Source organism: Pituophis catenifer, unplaced genomic scaffold (assembly GCF_029215685.1).
Source record: "Pituophis catenifer annectens isolate HBS135680 unplaced genomic scaffold, rPitCat1.0.hap2 SCAF_13, whole genome shotgun sequence".
Lineage (NCBI taxonomy): Eukaryota > Metazoa > Chordata > Lepidosauria > Squamata > Colubridae > Pituophis > Pituophis catenifer.
Window position 1 is genome coordinate 3,820,410 of NW_027256893.1, and position 27,339 is coordinate 3,847,748.

The following is a 27,339-nucleotide window of genomic DNA, read 5'->3' on the forward strand; positions in this document are numbered from 1 at the left end:
GAGGAACCTGGAGTTCCTCAATAAAGCACATCTCCTGCAGGCATCATATGTCATAACCAAACCAAACAATCCAACATAATGTGCTGCATCTCCACTAAAGTATCCAGCACCATCTGAGCGCAGAGGATCATGCAAATTCAGCCAAAACTTTGCGATAGTAGGCTCTGATAGGGACAGATGTTTCAGCTTTTCTCTAAAGAGACTATGCAGTTTATCCTCATCTTCGGGGTTAATTTATCTAGCAAGGAGAACATAAAAATAAGGCTTTGATACAGGGGTGAAATCCAGCAGATTCTAACAGGTTCTGGAGAACCGGTAGTGGAAATTTTGAGCAGTTCGGAGAACCACCAAATACCACCTCTGGCTAGCCTCAGAGTGGGGTGGGAATGGAGATTTTGAAATATCCTTACCCTGCCACGCCCACCAAGCCACGCCCACAGAACCGTAGGGGAAAAAATTGGATATCACCCCTGCATTATCCGATGAGTTTGTACATTATGGGAGAACGTACTTACCAGACCTTGGCTGTACTAATAGGTTAGGGATGAATTAGGATTCACTGGCTCCCAATTTTATTGATATAAAGTGTGCCATCCATTGTGCTCTCTGAGCTTGGCTGTGCAACAACACACTGGTAATTTATTTATTTATTTATTTTATTTATTTTATTAGATTTCTATACCACCTTACTCCCGAAGGACTCAGGGCGGTGCACAGCCAAACAATAAAAACACATACATACAAAATTTAAAAATAGAATAAAATCAAATTAAATAATTTTGGCCCCGACAAATTTAAAACCCCAAACTTTTAAAACCAATTTAAAATTGAATATATAAAATACTAAAAGATATTTAAAATTTTAAAAATCTTTTATAAAAGAGGGGGAAAATTAGGCCAGGCCGGCCTGGTGAAATAGTAAGGTCTTTAAGGCGTGGCGGAAGGTGCGCAGATCCGGGATCCTCCATATCTCTGGGGGGAGCTCGTTCCAGATAGTAGGTGCCCCCACAGAGAAGGCTCTCCCCCTGGGGGCCGCCAGTCGGCATTGTTTGACTGATGGCACCCGGAGGAGCCCCTCTCTATGGGAGCGTACCGGCCGGTGGGAGGCTATTGGTGGTAGTAGGTGGTCCAGCAAGTACCCAGGTCCTAAGCCATGGAGCGCTTTAAAGGTGGTAACCAAAACCTTGAAGCGCACCCGGAAGACCACCGGGAGCCAGTGCAGCTCGCGCAGGAGAGCTGTTACATGGGAACGCCATGTCGCTCCCATAACCACCCGCGCGGCCGCACTCTGCGCCAGTTGGAGCCTCCGGGTGCTCCTCAAGGGGAGCCCCATGTAGAGAGCGTTGCAATAGTCCAGGCGGGAGGTGACAAGGGCATGAGTGATCGTGCGTAACGAGTCCCGATCCAGAAAGGGACGCAACTGGCGAATCAGGCGAACCTGATGAACAATCCTCCCGATCACGGCCGTCAAGTGCTCTTCTAAAGACAGCCATGAATCCAGGAGGACGCCCAAGTTGCGAGCCCTCTCCGTGGGGGCCAATGATTCACCCCCAATAGTCAGTGATGGCGTCAACTGACTATATCGGGACGTCGGAAACCACAGCCACTCGGTCTTGGATGGGTTGAGCCGGAGCCTGTTCCTCCCCATCCAGATCCGTACAGCCTCCAGGCACCGGGACATCACTTCAAGGGCATCATTGGGGTGATCCGGGGTGGAGATGTACAGCTGGGTGTCATCAGCGTACTGATGGTACTCCACCCCGAAACCACAGATGATCTCGCCCAGCGGCTTCACATAAATGTTGAACAGGAGAGGCGAGAGGACCGACCCTTGCGGCACCCCACATATGAGGGGCCTCGGGGTCGACCTCTGTCCCCCTGTCAACACAGACTGCGACCGGTCAGAGAGAAAGGAGGAGAACCACCGCAACACAGTACCTCCCACCCCCAACTCTTCCAACCGGTGCAGCATGATATCATGGTCGATGGTATCAAAAGCCGCTGAGAGATCTAACAGGACCAGGACAGAGGAGCACCCCCTGTCCCGAGCCCTCCAGAGATCATCAACCAACACGACCAATGCCATTTCCGTGCTGTACCCGGGCCTGAAGCCCGACTGGAATGGATCCAGATACGTCGTTTCATCCAGGTGCTGGGGGAGCTGTTGCGCGACCACACTCTCAACAACCTTCACAACAAAGCGAAGGTTGGAGACCAGACGATAATTTACCAACATTGCTGGGTCCAGGGAAGGCTTCTTGAGGAGAGGCCTCACCACCGCCTCTTTCAAGGCGGCGGGAAAGTCACCCTCACCCAGCGAAGCGTTTATAATCCCCTGGAGCCAGCCTCGTGTCACTTCCCGGGAAGCCAGTACTAACCAGGAAGGACACGGGTCCAATAAACAAGTGGTCGCGTTCAGTCTACCCAGAATCCTGTCCACGTCCTCAGGGGTCACAGGATCAAACTCATCCCAGATAACATTCTCAAGACCTGCCCCTGTCTCTCCCCCTGAGACTACCCAGTCGGAGTCCAAATCTTCCCGAATCTGAGTGATTTTGTCATACAGATACTGAACAAAATCCTCGGCTCTACCCTCCAAGGGGTCCTCCCGCACTTCCTGGTGGAGCAGGGAGCGGGTCACCCTAAAGAGGGCAGCCAGGCGATTATCTGATGATGCAATAAGAGCAGCAAAATAACTACATTTCGCTGCTTTTATCGCCACTAAGTAATTCCTAATGTGGGATCTTACTAGTGTCCGGTCAGATTCAGAAAGACTGGCCCTCCAACTACTCTCTAGGCATCTTTTCCGGCGCTTCAACTCCCTCAGCTCCTCTGTAAACCAAGGAGCCAATTGAGATTGGCGCCGGGTCAGAGGTAATATTACCTAACTGGGCAATAAACCGCCTATAAGTAAATAGCTGAGCTCAGAAAACACCAAGAACTCCAGAGTTTGATGATGAGGTACAGTCACTCTCTTCTACTGATATGGGGGCTCTAGCTTCCTGGTTGACTCTGGTGCCTTGCTGAGCAAAAGCCTAGATATTCTGAGCTGAGCAGAGGACACATCTGGGAAAGTGCTAGATTTCATTTTCTCAAAATATGAAGGAATAGGCAGATGCAGATGTCTTGCATCTATTAGAGGCTAATCCCATTAAGTCTGCAGAACACATCCTGACTGCCTGACAGAAATGCAAATCCAATGCAGACTCTGGGACTCCATAAGGGTGCATTCAGCCCGTTTTACATGCAGAAGATCCCATATTCACATTCACAGACAGGGTTGGAGGTGCCAGTCAGCATGGCACTTCAACCATGAGACAATGGTCAAACTCAGCATAAAGGACATTCCAACTTCTCCCATCTCCTGTTTCCCATCACATCCTTGCTGGAAAAACAGCTCTTAGAGACTTTGAAACAAGCTCGACGAGCCACAACATTACCATCTTTACCCTAGGGAAGTCACCCCAGGCATATATGGAACTCCCCAAAATCCACAAAGCAGCGAACCCCCCTCAGACCAATTGCCAGCAGCATCAACTCTGTCACCACCTTATTAGCTCTTCTAGTTGGCAACAACACCCGTCACATCAACGATTCACAGGATTTTGCCAGCAAGGTTTGGAAACTAAAACTGGCTCCGGATGAGACCAGGGTTTTTCCTATGATGTGACTTCCCTCTTCACCTGCAACCAGGAAGTCCAGTTGCCTCTTGAAAAAAGTACCTTTGGCACAACCATGACATGGATCTCCATAAGCCCATAAGTATTTTTACATTCTTGTCATTGGTCCTCATTGGCCCTGTTTAACTTACCAAGATTTTGTCAACTTCCATTCTAGAAATGCACAAGCTGTCCCGGGGCCCTTGCAAACCCTCTCCCCCAAATCCCCAAGAACTCCAAAATTTCTTTCCAAAATGAGCTGCTGGCACCAGATTCACTTAACAACCAGGTTACTAACTTATCCACTGCAATGTTTCACTGAACAACTGTGGCAAGAAGGATCGTAAATGGGGCAACATTCACTTACAAACGCTTAGCAACATAAATTTTGGGCCCTATTGTGCTCGTAAGTCGAGGACTATCTGTACCCTGGGCTAGCCTTAAGTGAGATGGGAGCATTCGAGGCTGAGTGTACTATAGAAACTCAACGATCATCTTAGCCTGTTGGGAGAACCAGGCCGGCATGTGAAGCTGTCGTATGGCTGATTTCCTTGACTGCCGAACTCAGCAACCCAGAACCTGGGTTTATTACGTAACAGAAATTCAGTCAGCATTTATGCAGGGGAAGGGAAGGAAACAATGCCCTGTTGATGCAGCTGATTCTGCGAATTGCAAACGTGTACAAAGGACCAAGGCAAGCATTTCTTCCCGATCCTACATAGGATGAAACTATGGTTCATAGTTGGCTCAGCAACTATGGTTTATGAACCTGGGTTTATTACGTAACAGAAATTCAGTCAGCATTTATGCAGGGGAAGGGAAGGAAACAATGCCCTGTTGATGCAGCTGATTCTGCGAATTGCAAACGTGTACAAAGGACCAAGGCAAGCATTTCTTCCCGATCCTACATAGGATGAAACTATGGTTCATAGTTGGCTCAGCAACTATGGTTTATGAACCTGGGTTTATTACGTAACAGAAATTCAGTCAGCATTTATGCAGGGGAAGGGAAGGAAACAATGCCCTGTTGATGCAGCTGATTCTGCGAATTGCAAACGTGTACAAAGGACCAAGGCAAGCATTTCTTCCCGATCCTACATAGGATGAATGGGAGGGAGTGGGCCCCACTGACGTAATAACAATAAAGCCTTCAGTGTTCTGGATGGCAGCCTTTGAATTTCAAGTCAGTAAATTTCACTCTCCCCATGCTTACTGCAAGGCATTTCTGCTCCCTTGAATATCTTATCTGGCGATTAAATGCCTGGGCTAGAATGCAGCCAAGCGAGTAGGTCAGGATGGCTGGGCATAAACCATTACTTCGTGGTGGGAGAACTTCTCCAACCTTCCTCCTCATTTCATCCCGGATCCCCAGGAAATAATCTGAGTAACACCACGGAATTTCCTCCTCCCACTCCTCCCCCGAGGGACTATCAAAGGGAGGATGACTTCACTGTCGCTACCTGGAGGGCAGTTTTTGGATCTATTTGGTAGGGACATCTCTGTTCCTGAAGAACATCTCTGCAGGATTTTAATGGGGGGGGGGGGGGAATCTCCAGGCCTTTTGATCTTGAAGCTATTTGCATTTTTAGCAGGCCGGTCCTGAAACTGGTGGGACTCAGCAATCCTATCTGTTTAGCACAGGGGCCTCCAACCTTGGTAACTTTAAGCCTGGCGGATTTCAACTCCCAGAATTCCCCAGCCAGCTTTGCTTTGCTTTGCTTTGCTTTGCTTTGCTTTGCTTTGCTTTGCTTCACTTTTGCTTTTGCTTTTGCTTTTGCTTTTGCTTTTGCTTTTGCTTTTGCTTTTGCTTCGCTTGCTTTGCTTTGCAGGGAGTTGAAATCCACCAGGTTTAAGGTTGCTAAGGTTGCCATGTCCCGGGTCTGCCAGGATGGCACTCTCCTCATGCCCTGGGTAAAGGGAAGGCCCCTACTACTGCCTGTGTTTACTTGGGCCTTAGTGTAATGTGTGAACCCAGATTATAACCCAAAAAAGGGGGCGTCTTAGGTTTCCTCCTCTTTTCTCTATGCCTTTGCAGATGCAAACAGCTTCTCGCTCACACAGAACCAACTTTCCACTTGGATTCATTCGTTTTTCCGCTTCCCCCGCCAGAAAGGAGTCTTGCAATATCTTAAATACAGTACAGATCAGGGTGGATAAAAATCAATGATATTTTTTAAAAAATCAAAAAAATCGGATTTTTTTTTATTTAAATCGGATTTTTTTTAATTTAAATCAGATTTTTTTTTATTTTTATTGAATTTATTTTAATAAAAAACTTTTGGGGTAAAAATCTACCGTAAGATAGTTTTCTATTTAAGATACATAAATAATTTAGTTTCTTCAGCATGAAATGGAGCTTAGTTATGTAGCAGGAGGCTGTATATTCTGCAAAACTGGGACTATCGGTGAGTCAACAGCGGGTCAAAGGAGTAGCAGAGATGACAGTTGCTCTTTAAAAATTATGATTTAAATCAAGTTGATTTAAATCAAGCCTTTTTACTAGTGACTTAAATCATGATTTAAATCAAATCCACCCTGGTACAGCTAGTCCTCAACTTATAATCATTCGTTTAGTGACCGTTCAAAGTTACAATAATACTGAGGAAAAGTGACTTATAACTTACACATCTCCATGGTCACATGATCAAAATTTGGATGCTTGGCAGCTGGTTCACATTTATGACGGTGGCTGTTTCCCCAGGGTCAAGTGATCACTTTTTGTGACCTTCTGACAAGCAAAGTCAATGTGGAAGTCGGATTCACTTAACAACCATGTGACTAACTTAACAACTGCAGGGATTCACTAAAGCAAGGGGGGGTCTCAGCCTTCCTCTTGCCACTGTCCTGGGTCCCTTCCCTTGTCAGCCACCGGACGTAAAGGATCCAGTGATGGGATTCAGCTGGTTTGGGCGAATCAGTTGTTAAATTGCTGGCTGGCCCCTCCCCTCCCCTTCCAAGAGTCCCCACATGCCCCATTTTAGCTCCCAAGTGCAGGGAGTCCTCCTAGGCCCAAAACGGGGTGCGGGGGGGGGGTGCGGCACCCCCCCTGTGGCTCATTTTTGCTCCCAGGGGGGTGCAGGAGGCCAAGTGCTGCCTGTCACACTCCCTGGCCACGCCCACCATGGTTATACCTACCCAGCCGGTCATTAGGGCAGAGAACCAGTTGTTAAATCATTTGAATCCCACCACCGAAAGGATGTCTTCAGCCTCCTTCAACACCCTGAGATGACCTGGCTCGCATCAGGAAGCAAAATGGACAGGTGGTATAATTTTGCTGCTCTCCAGCACAGGAATGGGAACAAAAGAGAGCCAGTTTGACCAAAGTGGTTAAAGATATTGGATTGGAATCTGGGAGACTCCAGAGGTGTAATTTCACCTTAAGCGCAGAGCTTTTGCCACAATCTCTCCCTTTCAGCCCTAGCAAGAAGGCCAGGATAAACGGCTTGAAAAATGTCACTGAGAAAATTGCAGGGACCTGCCCAGGTAGTTATCAGGAGTTAGGACTGACTCAAACAAGAGAGCCAGTTTGGTGTCGTGATTAAAGGTTCCTGACCAGGGGTCTCCAACCTTGGCAACAAGTCACATTTTGGCTGAGTGCAATGTGTGAATTGGCAGGTGCACCACTGACCAGCTTCTCAAAAGACCAGATAAAACACCTGCCCTTCTCTCCAGCCAGAGAAGGTTAAATGTGCCAACCCAGCCAGGTTCTGTTACAAGGAATGGTGGATCAGGCCCAATAAAGAGACTTGAGTCATTAAGTAAAACATATCTCTTTTATTCGCAGGTTCATCACATCATCAGTAGAGTGCATCAGGAACTGGGGCATGGAGAAGTGTGCCCACCTTATATAGCTGTGGGCGGGGATTCAGGTAAGGAGGGGTCTATGGGAGGAGCTGACCAGGTGGGAGTCTGGGTTAACCCCTGCACTGCTGCGCTATAGCTGATCCCTGGCACGGGCAGAGCATTTATACCTGACAAATCCCCCTCTAAATGCTTGACCCGTGTCTGTAGGCCTGACTGGCTAGTTGGTACTCTGGGGTGAATGTTGAGCTTGGAAACTAAGTGTGAGTGTTGCTTGCCCTGCAAGGGTTTCGTGAGTATGTCTGCGGTCTGTTCTTCTGTATCGCAGTGTATTGCCTTTATGAAACCAATTCTGGAGAGCTGTCTAACGTGTTTATACTTTATGTCTATGTGTCTCGATCTTTGCCCTACAGCGTCGGACATAGATATCTCTATGGCGGCTTTGTTATCTTCATAGATATTTATTGGGTAAGCTGGTTCTCTCCACACGCTGGCAAGTAGGTCGTCGAACCAGATGAGGTTGTTGGCGGCTTTGGAGAGGCATATGTATTCGGCTTCAGTAGTCGAGGTTGCCACCAAGATTTGTTTGCCTGAGTACCAATGCACTGGGCAGTTGTTTAAGTAGAATATGTACCCAGATGTGCTTTTGCGGCCTTTGGCGTCTCCGGCCCAGTCAGCGTCAGCGTAGCATGAGAGGATGGGTTCTTCGGATTTTTCAGGCTCTAGGGTTAGGCATGCATTGACACTCTGTTTCAGGTATCTTAGCACCCTTTTCACTGCGTCCCAGTGGTATGTGGTGGGTTTGCTCACGTGCCTGGATAGCAAATTAACGGATAGAGCAATGTCCGGTCTGGTCCAGTTAGCGATATACAGGAGGGAGCCTATGATTGACCTGTACAGCGTGTTGTCTCCAAATTCGGGTGATTCATCATGCATGTTTTTTAGGAAGTCCGCCTGCATGGGTGAATCACATCCCTTGGCGTCTGCCATGTTGCACTTATGGAGTAATTCTTCTATCTTCTCTTTCTGTGATAGTTGGAAACCTTTTGGCGTCTGGTTGACTTGTACTCCCAGGTACCGGTTTATCCTCCCAAGGTACTTTAGGGTGAAATGCTCACTCAGCTTGCTGGCGAAGGTGTTGCGGTTGGCTTCGTGTCTGCTGATGTATAGAATGTCATCCACGTAAACTAGGATGTATTCTGGTGAGTCCCCCTCTTTTCTGGTGAAGAAACAGTTGTCAGCTATGGTTGCCGTGAATCCCATAGATTTCAGGGCCTCTACCAGGCATTCGTACCATCGTTTGCCTGATTGTTTTAGTCCATACAGGCTCTTATGAAGTAACCAGGTGTCCCCTCTGTTGGTTTCTTTGCTGTGGGGGGCTCTGATGTATATCTCTTTGTCTAGTTTGGCGTGCAGGTAGGCGGTCTGCACGTCGAACTGGTGTACTTCCAACCCTAGCAAGGACGCAATGACCAAGGCGCTTTTGACACTCTCTGTTCTTACGGTGGGCGAATAGGTGTCAGTGTAGTCCTCCGGAAACCTTTGAGCAAACCCCTGGGCAACTAGTCTTGCCTTGTATAGGCTTTGGCCCCCCTCTAAGTTCTTGACTTTGAATATCCACCGGGTGCCTATTGTGTTCTTGCCCTCTGGGACTTTGGTGGGGGTGTATACCTCCAGCTTCCTCAGGCTGTCCAGTTCCTTGGCCATGGCTAACTCCCACTTTGCCCTCTCTCCCTGGGGTAGTCTCAGTACCTCTTCGTAGGAGTTTGGCGTAACGTGGTTTGTGTGTACGTGCATCACGTAATCATTCAACCTTTTTGGCAGCTGGTTTCTGGTTGACCTGACCAGCCTGGTTGCTGCCTGCTCAGTGTCATGCAGATATCTGGCCTCTCTTTGTGTCAGTGATTCGACACTTATCTTGGGATGATTCTCTTTCCATCCCTCAACCTTGATGCCTTGGAGGTCGGGCTTGGGCCTGCTCCCTTCCTGTCTACTCACTGTCTCGTTTTTGTTTTGGGTTTGCTCGATTGGACTATCCTCCCGCTTGGTGGGTACCTCATTTAGGTGTAACCTGGACCAGTTGGCTTGCTCATGGAATGCCGCTGTTCTGGAGATCACAAACCTATTATTATTGTCCACAAACCTGAAGCCCTTGGTTCCTGGCTCGTATCCCATAAACCTGAGCCTTCTGGACACCTTATCCCCTTTCTTGCGCAACTGCTTGGGTATGTGTACATCAGCCGTTACACCGAACACATGTAGGTGTGCTATCTGCGGCTTCTTGTTATACATGACCTCGTAGGGTGTTTTGTCTATCACACTGGACCATGTTCTATTTAATGTATAGTTGGAGTAGACCAGGGCTTCAGACCAGAAGTGTTGGCCAATGCCCGCGTCCTCTAGGGCGCACCTGACCATCGTTTGCAGCGTGGAGTTCCGTCGTTCTGCGACCCCGTTCTGAAAGGCGGAAAACGGGGACGACGTAAAGTGAATCACGCCTTTGGACCTGAGCCAATGTGAGAAGTCCTTAGATAGAAACTCAGACCCTCTGTCGGTCATGATCTGTTTGATCTGTTTGTTGTTTTGGGTTTCTACTCTTTTATAAAACTCTTTGAATTTTTGGAAGGCCTCATCCTTTTTTCTTAAGGTGTAGACGAAGCCATATCGACTATGGTCATCCACTATGGTGAGGAAGTACCTTTTTTTATAAGTTATGGATGGCCTTAGGGGCCCTACCAAGTCCATGTGTACTAGGTCGAATATTTGGTTGGCGGCGCGTAATGACTTCTTGGGTCTGGGTTTTACTTTCAGTTTTGAACACTTGCACACTGAGCACTCGAGGTAGTTTTCACAGTTTTTTATTATGGCACCCTCGGTACAATTGGCCATTTTTTGTATCACGGGAAAACTGGCGTGTCCAAGTTTGCGATGCAGCAGGTGGGCACAGTTGTCGTGCATTGGTTTGCCTATTGAGGGTCTCCTTTGGGTGTATTTGTTGTGTTGTGTCTCTGGTGTCGTGTTGTCATCGTTATCTACCTCTCTCCCGTCTACCTGTTCACCCTCAGCCCTGCCTTGGTCAGTGTCTTCTGTGTTCTCTGAGCTGGTGTTTATGCTGTGGGCGTAATCCTCACAGAAAGTTATGTATGGTAACCCTTGGTTAATGGTTACTCTCCCTATATCCTTCCTGTCCTTGCTAACCTTCACGTTGCCTTTTGAGAATATCATCTCAACCCCTGATTCCCTGCTAAGCTTTACTGCGGCCAGGATGTTGTGGGGTATCTCCGGGACTAGTAGTACCCCCTCTATTTTCCCTACGCCTGGTAATGTAATTGTCCCTTTGCCTGTTACTCTAACCTGGTTTTGATCTGCAACTTTGATAGAAAAATCCTCTCTCTTGAACGATGAGAGTAGTTTCTGATTGTATGTGGTGTGGTTGGAGGCCCCCGAGTCCAGGAGCCAAGAGCTGGTGTCTTTGTTTTGGTGTGTGGTGTGTGTGTGCTCCCCTATCCCATATAGGGACCCTGTCCTGCTGTCGCGTGAGCTGTCCCTGTTTCCCTTCCTATCCCTGGGGATGGGTGCGTCTCTACGCCTATACCTATCTTCGGATGTGTGCCTTTCTGTTTGTCTGTACCTATGCTCTGGCCTGCCTCTCTCCCTATAGTTCTTGGGGCAGTCCCTTTTGATGTGTCCCCTCGACCCGCAGATGTAGCACTCGGGCGTGTTGTGTTGTTTCTCTTGGAAGACTACTCTCTTCTCACTCTTGTGTTCTCTGGGAGGGCCGGGGCGGCCCCTCCTCAGATTATCTTCTGCAATAAGCCTGTTGGATAGCCTCTCCACAGACAGCATCCCTAGGCTGACGGTGTCTAAGTGTGTCAGGAAGTTATTCCATGAGTGATCTAAAGAGTTGATTATCACACTCTTCATGATTTGGTCGGAAATAACTTCTCCCCTAAGGTGTAGCTCTGCTCTGGTACCGCTTAAGGACACTAGGTGCTCACTCATGGGGGTCCCTGGCTTAAGTCTGGCGGAAAAGAATTCCTTGGAAATTTGTGTGGTAGTGGACACGCTCTCACTATAAAACAACCCAAACATTTTCCCTATAATTTCGGATACTGTGAGGTTGTGGCCAATACAGTGGTAAATGGTGGGGGAAATACTGGCAATTAAAAGGTAGAATGCCTTATGGTGCATGCAATCCAGCTCTAAAGTCCATGGTCTCTCAGGGGGGTCATTAATAAAATGAGACATGTTTTCTTTCAGAAACACCACCTGGAGCTGCTGTGACCACTCTAGGATATTGCCCCCATCCATCCTCAACTTGGGAAAGTCAACAGGTAAGTTCCCAGCACTAGTAGTAAAATTACTTACTGCTGGCTGCTGTCCATGGTTCCTTATGTCTCTATAGCAGCAATAGGGCATAGGAACGCTTGCCGGTAATTTAAAAGTCCCGCTTTGTAATTTTTTTCTTTTTTCTTCTTCTAGACGGAAGAGCGCATGCGCGAAGTCCATTTCAGCTCCGCCGTCGCCGAGGAAGGACCTGTTCATCGCGGCTCCACTGTGGAGGCCTCTGCCGGTCGGGTAGGCCTCGGCTTCGGACTTGGGGGTCCAGGTGTGCTCCTGGGGGCGTCGTCCGGCGGCTGCTTCTCCCGAGTGAAGATCCTGGCGGCGTTGGGGCTCCGGTGATGGCTGTAAGTAGCTGCCCCAGTCTGCGCGGTCCAGGGTGTGCGGCCTGGGCGATCGGAGGCGCGGTGTCCCTGGGGTGCGTAGGTGGGCTGACGGGCTGGCACGGGCGTCGGTGGCTCTCTGGTGGGTGCTTCGTTGCCCCTCTCCTCGCCTTCCTTTCTGTTTTGGCCTCTCCGGCCTCTCTTTTGTAATTTTGAGGCCTGGGCCGAAGGCGGCGGCAAGGGTCTTCATGGCCCTATCTACTTGCCGCTCGCTGGGGGTGTACCAGGGGTCAGAGTCGGATTCGGTCCCCTCTCCCCGGTCACTTTCATCGTTGTTTATGGCCCGGCATTTTTCGCGCGCCGGCCATTTTGAATTCTCTTCGCCGATTGGTTGAGGGTCGGCCATCTTGTCCGACCACGTGGACAAAGATGGCCGCCGTTTCAAACTTAGAGCGGGGCTTTGGGGCTCGGTGACCGTTGGAAGTGCCCTTTTGGGCGATCCACTCACCGAGTCCAGCTCCTCGAGTTCTGAGTCCGAGCCTTCTTCGCTCCTTGCCGCCTCGCGATCGAGTATGAAGCTCCGCAGGTCGGCAAGGAGGTTTTTGTCGCCGGCTCTCTCTCTCAACAGCTGCAGGACATCGAGTCGCAGCTCCTCTCCTTCTTGGTCGTCGTGGTGGCCACTTTTCCCTTTCTGGATCTCCCCCTTTTCTTCCGTTGCGGTGGTTTTGGGGGTGGTTGAGGATCCTGCTTTCCCCGGCGTGTCCGGTGGGTTGCCTTCCCGTTGCTTCGGGGGTGTCGCCATTCCGCAGGTAGGTATGGGTCCTTGTCTTGTGGCTTGGGATTTTTGGGCTTTACCAACCATCCTCTGCTACCATTTTGTTACAAGGAATGGTGGATCAGGCCCAATAAAGAGACTTGAGTCATTAAGTAAAACATATCTCTTTTATTCGCAGGTTCATCACATCATCAGTAGAGTGCATCAGGAACTGGGGCATGGAGAAGTGTGCCCACCTTATATAGCTGTGGGCGGGGATTCAGGTAAGGAGGGGTCTATGGGAGGAGCTGACCAGGTGGGAGTCTGGGTTAACCCCTGCACTGCTGCGCTATAGCTGATCCCTGGCACGGGCAGAGCATTTATACCTGACAGGTTCAATGACGCATTTCCATAGCACATTTAATCTAGCTACTGAATCAACCTATTTCCTGGTTCATACCATACAATGGTCCAAAAGGGGCTGATTTGCATAAGACGAACAACCACAACTCCACAAACTTCACCTATTGTGGGTAACTTTAATCACCCAGAAGCTACGTTATGTGGACTGAACTTAGTCATTTCTGAACAGGGTAGATAAAAATCAATGATTTTTTAAAAATTTTTTAAAAAAATCAGATTTTTTTGATTTAAATCGGATTTTTTTTTAATAAAAAACTTTTGGGGTAAAAATCTATGGTAAGATAGTTTTCTATTTAAGATATATAAATAATTTAGTTTATTCAGCATGAAATGGAGCTTAGTTATGTAGCATGGGGCTGTATATTCTGCAACACTGGGACTATCGGTGAGTCAACAATAGGTCAAAGGAGTAGCAGAGATGACAGTTGCTCTTTAAAAATTATTATTTAAATCGAGTTGATTTAAATCAAGCCTTTTTACTAGTGATTTAAATCATGATTTAAATTGTGTTTTAAATCAACTTGATTTAAATCAAATCCACCCTGTTTCTGAATACATTTTGTTCTTCTTTCTGATTTCTTGAGTTTTTCTTGAGTTAAGTGATTATGATTCAGCCCTGTTACCTTCCTGTAGTAGCAAACTCTCACTAATGGCAGCAGCTGCAATTGCAAACATTTTTTGAGGCTTTCATCTAGCTTTTTTATTTCATAAACAAAATAAATGTTAAAAATATTTATATATATTTCCCATGTAATTTCAGGAAAGATGCACTTTTCCCATAATTCCCTCCCAGGTTTCTGAAATTTGTTGGGTAATATGTTTGAATCCAGTGGTGGGTTTCAAATTTTTTTTACTACCGGTTCTGTGGGTGTGGCTTGGGGGGCGTGGCATGGTTTTGTGGGCGTGGCAGGGGAAGGATACTGTAAAATCCCCATTTCCTCCCCATCAGCTGGGACTCGGGAGGCAGAGAATAGATGGGGGTGGAGGTGGTATTTACCGGTTCTCAGAACTACTCAAAATTTCCGTTACCGGTTCTCCAGAACTGGTCAGAACCTGCTGAAACCCACCTCTGTTTGAATCGTTTCAGAAGAGATATGTTCGTACTGGTCTGCATAACATGGCTCTTTTCATTACATTTATTTAACTATTTTCAGTTATAAATTAGATTTTCCTAACTGTTTTAATAAACCTTGAATGAGAACAGAGGTGACGGTCACACACTGTAACAACTGTTTCACCCAGCGCCAGAAATGTGAGGGCTCGCGCTCGGTCGCTTCGCTTGCACACAGTCTACGCATGCGTGCGGCATCACAGAACATGCCAATTTGCTTGCATGTGCCATCCACACATATGTGCAGCATCAAAAACCACGGCAATTCGCTCACACGCGGCTTCTGCGCATGCGTGCGGCGTCAATAACACAGCAATATAGGATGGGATTGTGCATGGGTCACAACTACCGGTTCACCCAAACTAGTCCAAACCGGCAGCAGCCTCCCACTCAATGAGAACCCTTTCGTGTTGAAAGGGAAACAATAATAAGGATGTAATAAATAATACTAGAATATGATATACTGGTACACTAGATTCTGTAACCATTAGGTTCCTGTAATACATATATGCCTTTGTATTTGTATCACATATATTATGTCTTTCTATTTGTATCTCCTGTGACAAACATATTCTATTATTAGGCCTCTGTAATGTATCTGGTATTTGTCAAACATATGTCCCTGCCATTTAACCTGAACCCATATCAATCTTCTCCCTGTTTTTCTTGTGCCATCTAAAAGCACGGTAGGTATCTCTGTTGAAACTACAGCCATCAACAAAGGGATAATTTACACCTCAGCCTAATTTATGTTTGATCTGGATAAACTCCTGTCTTCCAGAGCCAGGGGGCTAAGTGGCCAATTGAGTAAACAAAGAAATGCTTAAGATAATACTAATTGGGAAGTTTCTATTCCCCCTTGCAGGGCAACAAGGAATACACAAACCTAAATTAGGAGGCCAGAATTGGGTACTAAGCTGACGTCTCTGAGGGTATAAAAGGACGCCATACCTTCCCCAAGGTGTGGCTATTTCCTCGCATGCATTGTATCTGTATGTTCTGGATATAATTCCACCCAGTATTTTGTTTTTGGCCATAAATAAAATCTGCTTTTTTGCAAGCCTCGTCTTGAGTCTCTCTTTGGCATTCTGGTGACTTAAGTATATTTTGGGACCTTACAGTGTATTTCTGGTGTGGAGCTGTATTTTGACTTTCCTGCTGTAAATTGGAATCTTGGAGTCCTAATGGACAGCCACTTACCATATTTTTCGGAGTATAAGATGCGCCTTTTTCCCCCTAAAAAGAGGTCAAAAATTAGGTGCGTCTTATATACTGAATGTAGCCCCTCCCACCCACTGGCCCCCACCCTTTGGCCTCTGCCTCTCAGCAATTTACCTTCTTGTAGCAAGCAAGAAGAAACAGTCCCTTTCAGTTTCAGCACAGCCTCATTAGCACAAACTGTTAAGAGGCAAAATTGCTGGGAGGGAGAGGCAGATTTCTTTTTCTTTTCCTCACCAAAAAAGGTATAGTCTTCTTATAGTCTGGAGCGTCTTATACTCTGAAAAATACGGTAAGTGTGAGCCAGCCGTGTGCTGCAACTGCCAAAAAAGCCAACACAGTTCTAGGCTGCATCAATGGAGGGATAGAATCAAGATCACATGAAGGGTTAATACCACTTTATAAGGCCTTGGTAAGGCCACACTTGGAATATTGCATCCAGTTTTGGTCACCATGACACAAAAAAGATCTGAGTAAGAGTGCAGAGAATAGCAGCAGCAACAGTGATAAGGAGTCAGGGGGCTAAACCGCATGAGCAATGCTTCAGCCTAATGAAGAGAAGGATTAGGGGGAAAATGATAGCAGTTTTCCAGCCCTTGGGGGACTGTCACAAAGAAGAGGGAATCAAGCTGTCCTCCAAAGAACCTGAGGGCAGGACAAGAAGTAACAGTTGGAAACTTATCAAGGAGAGAAACAACCTAGAACCGTGATGGCAAACCTATGGCACACGTGCCTCAGGTGGCACGTGGAGCCATATCGATGGGCACCCGAGCTCAACTCTGGCGGCCAGCTGATTTTGGGGCCTTTTGGGCCTATCGGAAGTCAGGAAAAAGGCTGTTTCCGGGCTCCAGAGGGCCTCCGGGGGAGGGAGGGAAGGCCATTTTTGCCCTCCCCAGCCTCCTAGAAAGGCTCTGGAGTCTGGGGAGAGTGAAAAACGGGCCTTCCAGTGGGACTGGAAGTTGGCAAATGGGTCATTTCCGGCCTCCAGAAGGCCTTCCGGGGAGGGGGGGTGTTTCGGAAGGCCGTTTTCACCCTCTCCAGACTCCTAGAAAGGCTCTGGAGCCTGGGGAGAGCGAGAAATGGGCCTACCTTGCCATCACATGCCAAAAGTGGGGGGAGTGCGGGGGGATCGCGCACTTCCCCCACTTTTGGCACGTGATGGCAAAAAGGTTAGCCATCACTGACCTAGAACTAAGGAGAAATTTCTGTAGAGGGAGAAGAATTAACCACTGGTTTCCCTTCAGAAGTTGTGGGTGCTCTCCATCACTAGAAGCTTTGAAGAAGAGACTGGACAGCCATTTGTCTGAAATGGTCTACAGTCTCCTGCTTGAACAGGGGGCTGGACTAGAAGATCTTAAAGCCCATTCCAGCCCTATGATTTTATGATTCTTGCTGGTTTAGATTTGGGGACTTGTTCTGCAAAGAAGTATTTTAATTTTCAAAGGGGGGGGGAGGAAGGTAATTTGGAAACAATTCAACTTGTCCTTAAGAGCCGGACAGTTCTAGTGGTTAAGGCATTGGGTTAGAAATATGAAGCTGATTTCTCATCCTTATCTTATGCCTGGATGTCAGCTGGATGACTTTGGACCAGTCCTTTTCTCTACAAAAGAAGGCCCCAATGAGAATCCATTTCCAAAAGGCTCCCAAGAAAACCACAGGGACCTGACTATGAAGCTCACTGCTTCTTCAGCTTTGGCAACTTAAGAGATGGGTGGACTTCAGCTCCCAGAATTCCCAGCAGAGCTGAGAATTCTGGGAGTTGAAATCCACACATCTTCTAAGTTGCTGAGCTGGAGAAACACGGGTGTAGCTGTGAGGAGCTCTGTCCTCCCGACCACCGAATAAGGGATGGGTAAGTAAGAAAACCTGCTCCGTTGGTCAGCCTTTGCCAAGGGCAGGAGAAAGTCAGTCTCCAAGAAGGAAACGCAAGCACAACAACGAGGAGCACCAGCTTGAGCTGGAGGCAGACAAGCCGCCCCTTTGGTGCCAGGCGGCAATTGTGTGCTTGAGATGCCTCGTCAACTGGCTCGTAGATTTGCACCACCGCTGGCATTTCAAAGGAAGCAGAATAAGAACCCGTTTGTTGAGTTCAGCCGGTTCCTGGGAACTGGCTGGACTTGTTCTGCCAGAGCAGGGACGAGGGGAGATGCGGGATTCCAGAGAGGGCACAGAGAGGAAGAAGAAGAGGAGGGGAAAGGTGCCGGTTAGGCACAGGGAGTATGGCCACGAACATGGAATGTGGCACTCGCTGACAAGCAGAGATGGGGATGGGGGAGGCTCATGGCAGAATACAGAATAAAAGAGTTGGAAGGGACCTTGTAGGTCATCTAGTCCAACCCCCCGCCCAAGCAGGAGACCCTACACCATTTCTGACAGATGGCAGTCCAGTCTCTTCTTAAAAGCTTGCAGTGATGAAGCTCCCACAACTTCCGAAGGCAACTTCTGTTCCATTGGTTGATTGCTCTGTCAGAAAATTTCTCTTTCTTTCTAAGTTGATTCTCTCCTTGATCAGTTTCCATCCATTATTCTTTGTCTGGCCTTCAGGTGCCTTGGAAAATAGCTTGACCCCCCCCCTCTCTGTGGCAGCCCCTCAAATATTGGAAGATACTCTCATCTCCCCTGGTCCTTTTCTTCACTAGACTAGCCATGCCCAGTTCCTGTAACTGTTCATCGTATGTTTTAGCCTCGTCCCCTAATCATGTTTTTTGCCATTCTCTGCATTCTTTCTAGAGTCTCAACATCTTTTTATAGTGTGGCGACCAAAACTGGATGCGGTATTCTATGTGTGGCCTTACTAAGGCTTTATAGATTGGTATTAGTATCTCACTTGATCTTGATTGCATTCCTATGTTAATGCAATTTAGGATTGCATTGGCTTTTTTGGCTGCCGCCGCACTGTTGGCTCATATTTAGCTGATTGTCCACTAAGACTCCAAGATCCCTCTCACACTTACTGCTATTAAACCTGGTTCCACCCGGTCGATATGTGTACTTTTGGTTTTTCTTGCCTAAGTGTAAGACTTTACTTTTCTCTACATTGAATTTCATTTTGTTTGATAAAGCCCCGTGTTCGAGTTTGTCAAGATAGTTGATGCTCTGTGTTTTATACAGTTCCCTCTTCGTCCATCCTCAGCTCTTTTCCAGTCCTCTGGTAGTTCCATGGTGCTCCAGGATCTTCTGGCCTAACTCCCTGTCCAAGCAGGAGACCCTATACCAGTGATAGTTAACCTTTTTGGCACCACATGCCATAGATTCGCCATCACGGCCCTATACCATTCCAGACAATTGGTTCTCCAGTCTCTTCTTGAAAACCTCCAGTGATGGAGCATCTACGTCTGGCAGCAAGCCAGCTAATTCTGGTTAAAACTGGCTAATTCTTCTCACTACCAAAAAAAATTCTCCTTGGTTTTAAATGGTGTCTCCCTCTGAGCTTCTACCTCTTCCTTCTTGTCCTGCCCTCTGACGCTTTGGAGAGTTTGTGGCAGTCCCCCAAATATTGGAAGGATAAGGATAAGGGTAATTTTATTTCTATACCGCCCCTCTCCCGAAGGACTCGGGGCGGTGTACAGCCAGGTAAAAACACAATACAAATATCACAATTTATATTTAAAAATTATTTAAAATATTACATTTAAGGCCAATTAAATAAAAAAACCCAAACATTTAAGAATTCCAAATTTAAAACTCAATTTATGAAGCTAGCCCTGCCTGTCGGAAGAGCAGGGTCTTAAGAGCACAGCGGAAAACTCAAGAGGTCAGAGATCTTGCGTATGTCTGGGGGCAGTTCATTCCAAAGGGCAGGGGCTCCCACAGAGAAGGCTCTCCCCCTGGGTGTCGCCAGCCAACATAATTTGGCCGACGGCACCCCGAGGAGTCCCTCTCTGTGGGAGCGAACTGGACGGTGGGAAGACTGCTATCATGTCACCCCCTAATCGTTCTCTTTGTTAGACTGGACATACTGAATTGGCCAAGGGCCCCAGGATGGCCCCACATAGCTGCAACCATCTCTAGTTATTCAATTCCAGAGGTTGCTCCTTCTCCTTCCAAACCTCAGCTCATCTGCAGCAAACAACGACGTCTCACACATTTCTGGCAACAAGGTTGCTGCTCACCCAGAAAAGCAGCTTCTAAGTTCAGCCCCCCACAATCAAGAGCCCTCCAGATGTGTGGCAGCCTACAGTTCCAAGAATGCTGAGCCAGACTGATGAGGTTGGGTTGGATTGGGGACAAGGGGTGTTAGGCTGGTTTCTGATTGCAAGTTTATCTGCTCTGGTAGACATAACTTAGAGAGTCTATCCGTCTCCATTTCATTAATTTACAGCCAGTAATTATAAGTTCTAATTTTAGACAGTGCATGAATTGTGTAAAATCCCAATTCTGCTCTGATTGCTGCAGCAGATATCTTAGGGTCCACGCCCACAATACATCTCAGGCGCTGAGACTGTGTTTGTTTCAAAACCCCCACCTCAGCTCAGGGTGAGTTTCAAATTTTTTTACTACCGGTTCTGTAGGCGTGCCTTGGTGGGCGTGGCGTGCCTTGGTTGGAGTGGCTTGGTGGGCATGGCAGGGGAAGGATACTGTAAAAACTCCACTCCCTCCCCAATCCAGTGGAAGATTACTGCAAAATCCCCATTTCCTCCCAATCAGCTGGAACTCGGGAGGCAGAGAATAGATGGGGGCGGGGCCAGTCAGAATTTTTACTACCGGTTCTCTGACTGAACTACTCAAAATTTCCGCTACCGGTTCTCCAGAACTGGTCAGAACCTGCTGAAACCCACCTCTGCCTCAGCTCCATATAGGAGCATGGGGATTACCTTAGCTTTATATACTTTTGATTAGTGGTGTGTAACTGCTTACAAAAAGCTGTAAAGCCCTGTGAAGCGACATACAGGTCTAAGCGCTATTGCTATCACCTGATCTTGACTACTAGACCGCATGGGGATAATATGACTGTGACTCTGTGCCAATATGTTTCTTTCAACCCAGGAGCTTCCTGGCATGCTGCTTTTCTCTTCCCCCCCATGCAGAATTAATCCTAAATGCAGAGGAGAAGGAAGCCATCCAGCAGTCAAGGATCCAACTTCCACCAGCTTGAAGGCTCCCCGTTACCTTTGGGGAAAGCCTCCAATGTCTTTCCTAAATAAAAGTCATCATAAGGATCTCTGCTCCTGTGTCAATGAGAATTGATGGAAAAGTGGGGGGAAACACAGTATTCTTAGGACCGGTCAAGATCGAAGCAATGTAGTTTATACCCATGAAGCTCTCCAAGGGTTAACCTTTGTCTGGTCCTCTTCGCACCTGTGTCTCCAAAGGTTGCATGAGCCCCTCTCAGCTGACTTGTTTAAAGTCAGGGGCATTGGGCATTACCCTGAAAATGCCTCAACTCATCAGATTATTTGGTTAAAAAAAAAATCTCTTCCTCACTTCAATCAAATCCTATTTCTGTTTGATTGGGCCTTTTTCCCCGACTGGAAAAATCATGATTTATCAGCTAGCAGAGGTGGCCTCAACAAATTTAAAAAAAAATAAACCCTGAGAGCCTGTTTGGTCCAATGATTAAGGCACCAGCTAGAAGCCGGGAGACCTAGTCACACCTTAGCTATGAATACCAACTGGATGACTTTGGGCCAATCACCAGGAGACAGTGAGTTCTAGTCCTGCTTTAGGCTTGAAAACCAGCTGGGTCACGTGGGGCCAGTCCCTCTCTCTCTCTCTCAGCTCAATCCACCCTACAGGGTTGTTTTATGAGGCAAATAGGAGGAGCAAGGCAGTGGTGGGTTGCCCCCGGTTCACACCAGTTCTATAGAACCAGTAGTAAAACCGCCAGGAGGCCCCGCCCACCGACCCCGACGTCATCAAAACGCTTCTGCGCATGCGCAGAAGAGCGCGCAAGCGAAGCAAGCACACACGCGCGGCCCCGCTGTGAACAGGTAGTAAAGGTAAGTAGAATCCACCCCTGGAGCAAGGTACTCGCCATCTTGAGTTACTGTGTTTCCCCCAAAATAAGACCCTGTCTTATATTTTTTTGAACCCCGAAATAAGTGTTTGGCCTTATTTTGGGGGGTGTCTTATTATTTTGGGGCACATGGAGCAAGACGGGGCTCCTCTTGCCATCTTACCTGATTTCCAGCTCTGTCTCCCTAACCCTAACCAGAGGAAATGGCAGGGACCAACTGCGTACGTGGTTAAATATTTTTTGGGGGGGGTTTACTTTAGCGCATGCGCTCAAAAGCCCAATTGGGCTTATTATCAGGGGATGTCTTATTTTAGGGGAAACAGGGTTTGTGTACAAATAATAAAGGCGAGATGGAAATGAATAAATAATCAATCTATCTATCATGACATGCTAACCCAAACAATTTAGGGGAAGGGGGCAGATGAAAAGGGCAGAAAAATCACACAGTAAGGCAGGAACTTACTTCCTGCCTTACTGGCAAGCCAGGCAGCGAGGAAGCTAATCATTAGTGAACCAAGTTTACTGCCGCCACCGCCGCCGATGTCACGCACAAGCCTTTCCATGTTTGCCCTGGCACAGATCGGCCTCCACCCCACCCAGCTCTACCTTTTACCTGAACCCTTAAACAAATCAATTCTGAACTAAACAGATAGTCTGATAGGTCCCTCGGCTAGAAGCAGAAGCATATAATGTTGTGGCCATGCCTCTGTGTGTGTACACAGCACATACATACAACAAGGAAAGGGCTGCAGGTTAGACAGCAAAGTCAAAAGAACGCATTAGGAGAAGCCACGAAAAGCCACGTACGTGATGCCATGCCAAGGCGATGGCAATGCACCAGGAGTCGAGCGTCAGCTTTTTTCCCCCTCCTTATTGTGCAGTCTCTCATCATCTCAAAAATGACTGCAGCACGGTGCAGAACAAATATCAAACCAGGAAGTATCAGATAGCTTTTAACTGAAAGTATTATATAAAGATAGAAATATTTGAATTTTGTGAAGATGAAAAAATATATTGGGGGTGGCGGGGTTCAAGTTTTATAAAAAAGGGGATTTTGATTTGGATTATATTCTGTGGAAGTCCGGGGGGGAGGGGTGGGTTAGGGAAGGTTAGGGGGGGTTAGGGAGGTTAGGGAGGTTTGGGGGGGGGAGAAAATGGGGAGAAAATGTAATTGTAAAACTTTTTCAATTAAAAAAAAAATGACTGCAGCACCAACTTTCATGGACTACACCCACGCTACAGATAAATAAAGTATTGCTTTGGGAAGCATCTGCCACTCTACCTACCTAGTGATGGATCTATCCCTGAGATCCTTAAATGAATTTCGTTGTATGGATATACTGTGTATACACATACAATGACAATAAAGTTGTTGTTGTTATTATTATCTCTTTTATTCATTAAACATGAAACTCAGTCAGCTGAACATTTATAAATGTGTCACAAATATGACTGAATGGTGCTAATGGTTGATACGGGTTGCTGCTAATGTCCTAGGTATCGACCAAGTATCTTCCTAAATATATTATTATTATTATTATTATTATTATTATTATTATTATTATATTGTACTTTGAAAGCAAGTGAATGAAAAAGAGCACAAAGGGTTTCTAAGAAATTCAGGCACTAAAACTTTGCTTTCAGGTTTTTCCATGCATAAACTAACTTTGGGTGTGACACTCATATCCTCTCATATCCTTTCACTGACATGCAACAGGGTAAGAACTGCTGATTTTACATGCACCTTTTTTTTTTTGTTCTTCTTCTTCCAAACTATCTGCCATCATAACCTTCCCCTTAAGCTTTTAATTTCTTCTCATCCAAACTTCCTTTTTATCTCCCCTCTCTCCTTGGCAGCTGAGGATGGAGTAGAAAAGTCACCACAAATGAATTCTACTAAACTGGAGGGTTTTGTTTTTTTTCCATCCCAGCCTTCTGACTAGGAGAAGTCTCCAGCACAATCTTCATGGCCAAAACTGGCTCAGTGTCCCATGAAGCTCCCCAGAAAATAGAAATCCTAGATTGGGATTAGCAGCCCCTCTTTAGCAGAAACAGAACAAAACTGCTGGGATTGCCTGGACACTTTGAACTGCTTCTGGGACTGAAATGAGAAACCCTTGAAATGAACGGGCGTCTACGCTCACCTACCACGGCACTCCAGATAAACTCTTCAAATTGTACAGGTACCACCCCTAGCACCCATGGTGCACAGACAATCCTGACTGGGGGAGTGGATGGAATCTGGAGTTGTTGTTTTTTCTCTTGGAGAGCGCTTCTCACCAGGCTCAAGGTTGACTCATCCTTCCATCCTTCCAAGGTTCATAAAACGAGGACCCAGATTATTGGGGGCAATAGGCTGATTTTGTAAACTGCTTAAAGAGGGCTGTAAAGCACTATGCAGTGGTATATAAGTCTAAGTGCTATTGCTATCTATCTCTATGTCTGACTGTCCTTCCCACATAAAGCAGTATATAAGTCTAAGTGCTATTGCTATTCTTTCCCACATAAAGCAACATATAAGTCTAAGTGTTATTGCTATGCTTTCCCACATAAAGCAACATATAAGTCTAAGTGTTATTGCTATACTTTCCCACATAAAGCGACATATAAGTCTAAGTGCTATTGCTATACTTTCCCACATAAAGCGACATATAAGTCTAAGTGCTATTGCTATTCTTTCCCACATAAAGTGACATATAAGTCTAAGTGTTATTGCTATACTTTTCCACATAAAGCAACATATAAGTCTAAGTGTTATTGCTATGCTTTCCCACATAAAGCAACATATAAGTCTAAGTGCTATTGCTATACTTTCCCACATAAAGCGACATATAAGTCTAAGTGTTATTGCTATACTTTCCCACATAAAGCGACATATAAGTCTAAGTGCTATTGCTATACTTTCCCACATAAAGCGACATATAAGTCTAAGTGCTATTGCTATTCTTTCCCACATAAAGTGACATATAAGTCTAAGTGTTATTGCTATACTTTTCCACATAAAGCAACATATAAGTCTAAGTGTTATTGCTATGCTTTCCCACATAAAGCAACATATAAGTCTAAGTGCTATTGCTATACTTTCCCACATAAAGCGACATATAAGTCTAAGTGCTATTGCTATACTTTCCCACATAAAGCGACATATAAGTCTAAGTGCTATTGCTATTCTTTCCCACATAAAGTGACATATAAGTCTAAGTGTTATTGCTATACTTTTCCACATAAAGCGACATATAACTCTAAGTGCTATTGCTATACTTTCCCACATAAAGCGACATATAAGTCTAAGTGCTATTGCTATTCTTTCCCACATAAAGCGACATATAAGTCTAAGTGCTATTGCTATTCTTTCCCACATAAAGCGACATATAAGTCTAAGTGCTATTGCTATTCTTTCCCCCATAAAGCGACATATAAATCTAAGTGCTATTGCTATACTTTCCCACATAAAGCAACATATAAATCTAAGTGCTATTGCTATACTTTCCCACATAAACAGACATATAAGTCTAAGTGTTATTGCTATGCTTTCCCACATAAAGCAACATATAAGTCTAAGTGCTATTGCTATACTTTCCCACATAAAGCGACATATAAGTCTAAGTGCTATTGCTATTCTTTCCCCCATAAAGCAACATATAAGTCTAAGTGCTATTGCTATACTTTCCCACATAAAGCGACATATAAGTCTAAGTGCTATTGCTATTCTTTCCCCCATAAAGCAACATATAAGTCTAAGTGCTATTGCTATTCTTTCCCCCATAAAGCAACATATAAGTCTAAGTGCTATTGCTATACTTTCCCACATAAAGCAACATATAAGTCTAAGTGCTATTGCTATTCTTTCCCACATAAAGCGACATACACGTTGAAGTGCCATTGCTAGTGCTTCCAAGCTATCAGCAGCTACTTCAAGCATCGGCTTTGGTTAACGGCTTCATTACGGCTCTGAGTTCAAGAAACGCCTTACAGGGGTGGAGGAAGTATGATGGGACCCTCCCAAAGCGGGGTGCCCCTGTAAGCCGTGGACTTCAACTCCCAGCATCCCCCCGGGCATCTTGGCCCCTGCAGAGAAGGCCGGGGGGGAGGGAGGAAGCCCCAAAAAGGCCGAAGCGGCGGGTCAGGTCGCCACCAGACTCGGGCGGGCCGGAGGGAGGGCGAGGCGGCGGGGACTGAGGGACGCTCTTTCGCCCGCGGTCCTTCCCCGCTGACGGCAGGTTGTTAGCTCCCGCCCGCAGCCGAAAGACGAGCCGGGTTCGGCATCCTGAGGGGCCCCGCGGCGGGACAGCCCTTGGCCCAGCACCCCTCAGGGGAGTTGACTCCGCGGCCCTCGCCCCGCCCGGCACCCGTTACCTGCTCGGCGTCCTCGTCGGGTTCCAGCTCCCCCAGGTAGTACTGCTGGAGCCAGCGGCGCGCGTTGGCCGAGTGCCGGTGCGGCGGGCCATCCAGCGCGGCGCTCACGTCGGTGCCGGCCCGCTCCAGCAGCACCTGCTGCCCGCCCGGATGGAGACGCACGAAGGCGCTGAGGTCGTAGAGGCGGCTGCCGGTCAGCACCAGGCAAGCGCCCTGGGCGCAGCCGGCGCGCAGCTCGGCGCGGCTGAAGGAGCGGCTGGTTGACGGGGCGGCCATCGGGGAGCGTCTGGCGGGGCACCTGCCGGCCTCATGCTTATGCGGCCGCCTGGCCTGCTCCGCCCCCGACGGCGCCGCCCCTCCGCCGAGGCATCGCGCCCGCGGCCAGCCCGCCCACGCTCCCGCAGCCACTAGCGGGGAAAGGGGACCTCTGAGCGCACGCGGAGTGTCGCTTCCCTCCCTTGGCGGGAGCATCTCGGAGACGGCGAGAGGATACAAACGGACCCTCCTTGAGACCCGACCGCGTCCTTCCCCTCCCCTCAGGCGCCCTTGTCTCGTGTTTTAGAATAGACTAGTGTTATGGAAGGAAGGAAGGAATTAAGAGATATCCCTCCGGGCAGACAGTCAGCTTTATTATTGCAATAAGGTTGAGACAGGTATTGCTACCTAAAGAATCTGAGCAAAGTAATGAACATGAGAGTCCAACTTTATAACAGCTTCCAACAAAGGATTCTGTTAACTCAGCAATTCATATGGTCATATACATTTGTCATTTTTAATTAACACTTCCTAATTTCTGTTTCATTTTATTCTCTGCCAACATTCATAATTCTTCATGTAGATTACTGAAGCATAGATTCAAATTATCTCTTGTTGATACAACAATATGGTCATCCTTGTCTCTCTGACCTTCAAAGTGTAAATCACCAAAATGTCTTTATCTGTGACAACTGAGGGGCAACTGAGGGGCCTCTCCTCACTGGTTCTACATGAGAGAAGGAATGTGTCTGCCTTTTATTTCAACTGGATACATTTGCAAGCACAATTTCTCTTCTACAATACTATGAACAAAGAGGGCCCTTCAGTGATCATCCAGCTGGACCCTCTTTTCCTACTTTATTAGAGCTGGAAGGGACCCTGGAGGTCTTCTAGTCCAGCCCCCTGCTCAAGCAGGAGAATCTACACCATTTCACACAAGTGACTGCCCGGTCTCTTCTTCAAAGCCTCCAGGGATGGAGCGCGCCCACAATTTCTAGTGGCAAGCCGTTCCACTGGTTAATTGTCCTCACTATTTAGGAAGTTTCTCCCTAATTACAGGTTGCTTCTCTCCTTAATTAGTTTCCATCCACTGTTTTCTTGGCCTGCCCTCGGGGGCTTTGGAGAATCGCTTGACTCCTTCC

General features: G+C 47.1%; 1 protein-coding gene across 1 annotated transcript in view; it reads right to left on the reverse strand.

The window, feature by feature from the left end:
• Positions 1-26,230, reverse strand: part of FA2H (fatty acid 2-hydroxylase) — an 83,786-nt gene extending 57,556 nt beyond the window's left edge. The window contains exon 1 of the mRNA XM_070952964.1: positions 25,943-26,230. Within this exon, the coding sequence (XP_070809065.1) occupies positions 25,943-26,218 (276 nt within the window). The 5' untranslated portion in view covers positions 26,219-26,230. The remainder of the gene's footprint in view (positions 1-25,942) is intronic.
• Positions 26,231-27,339: the final 1,109 nt, after the last annotated feature.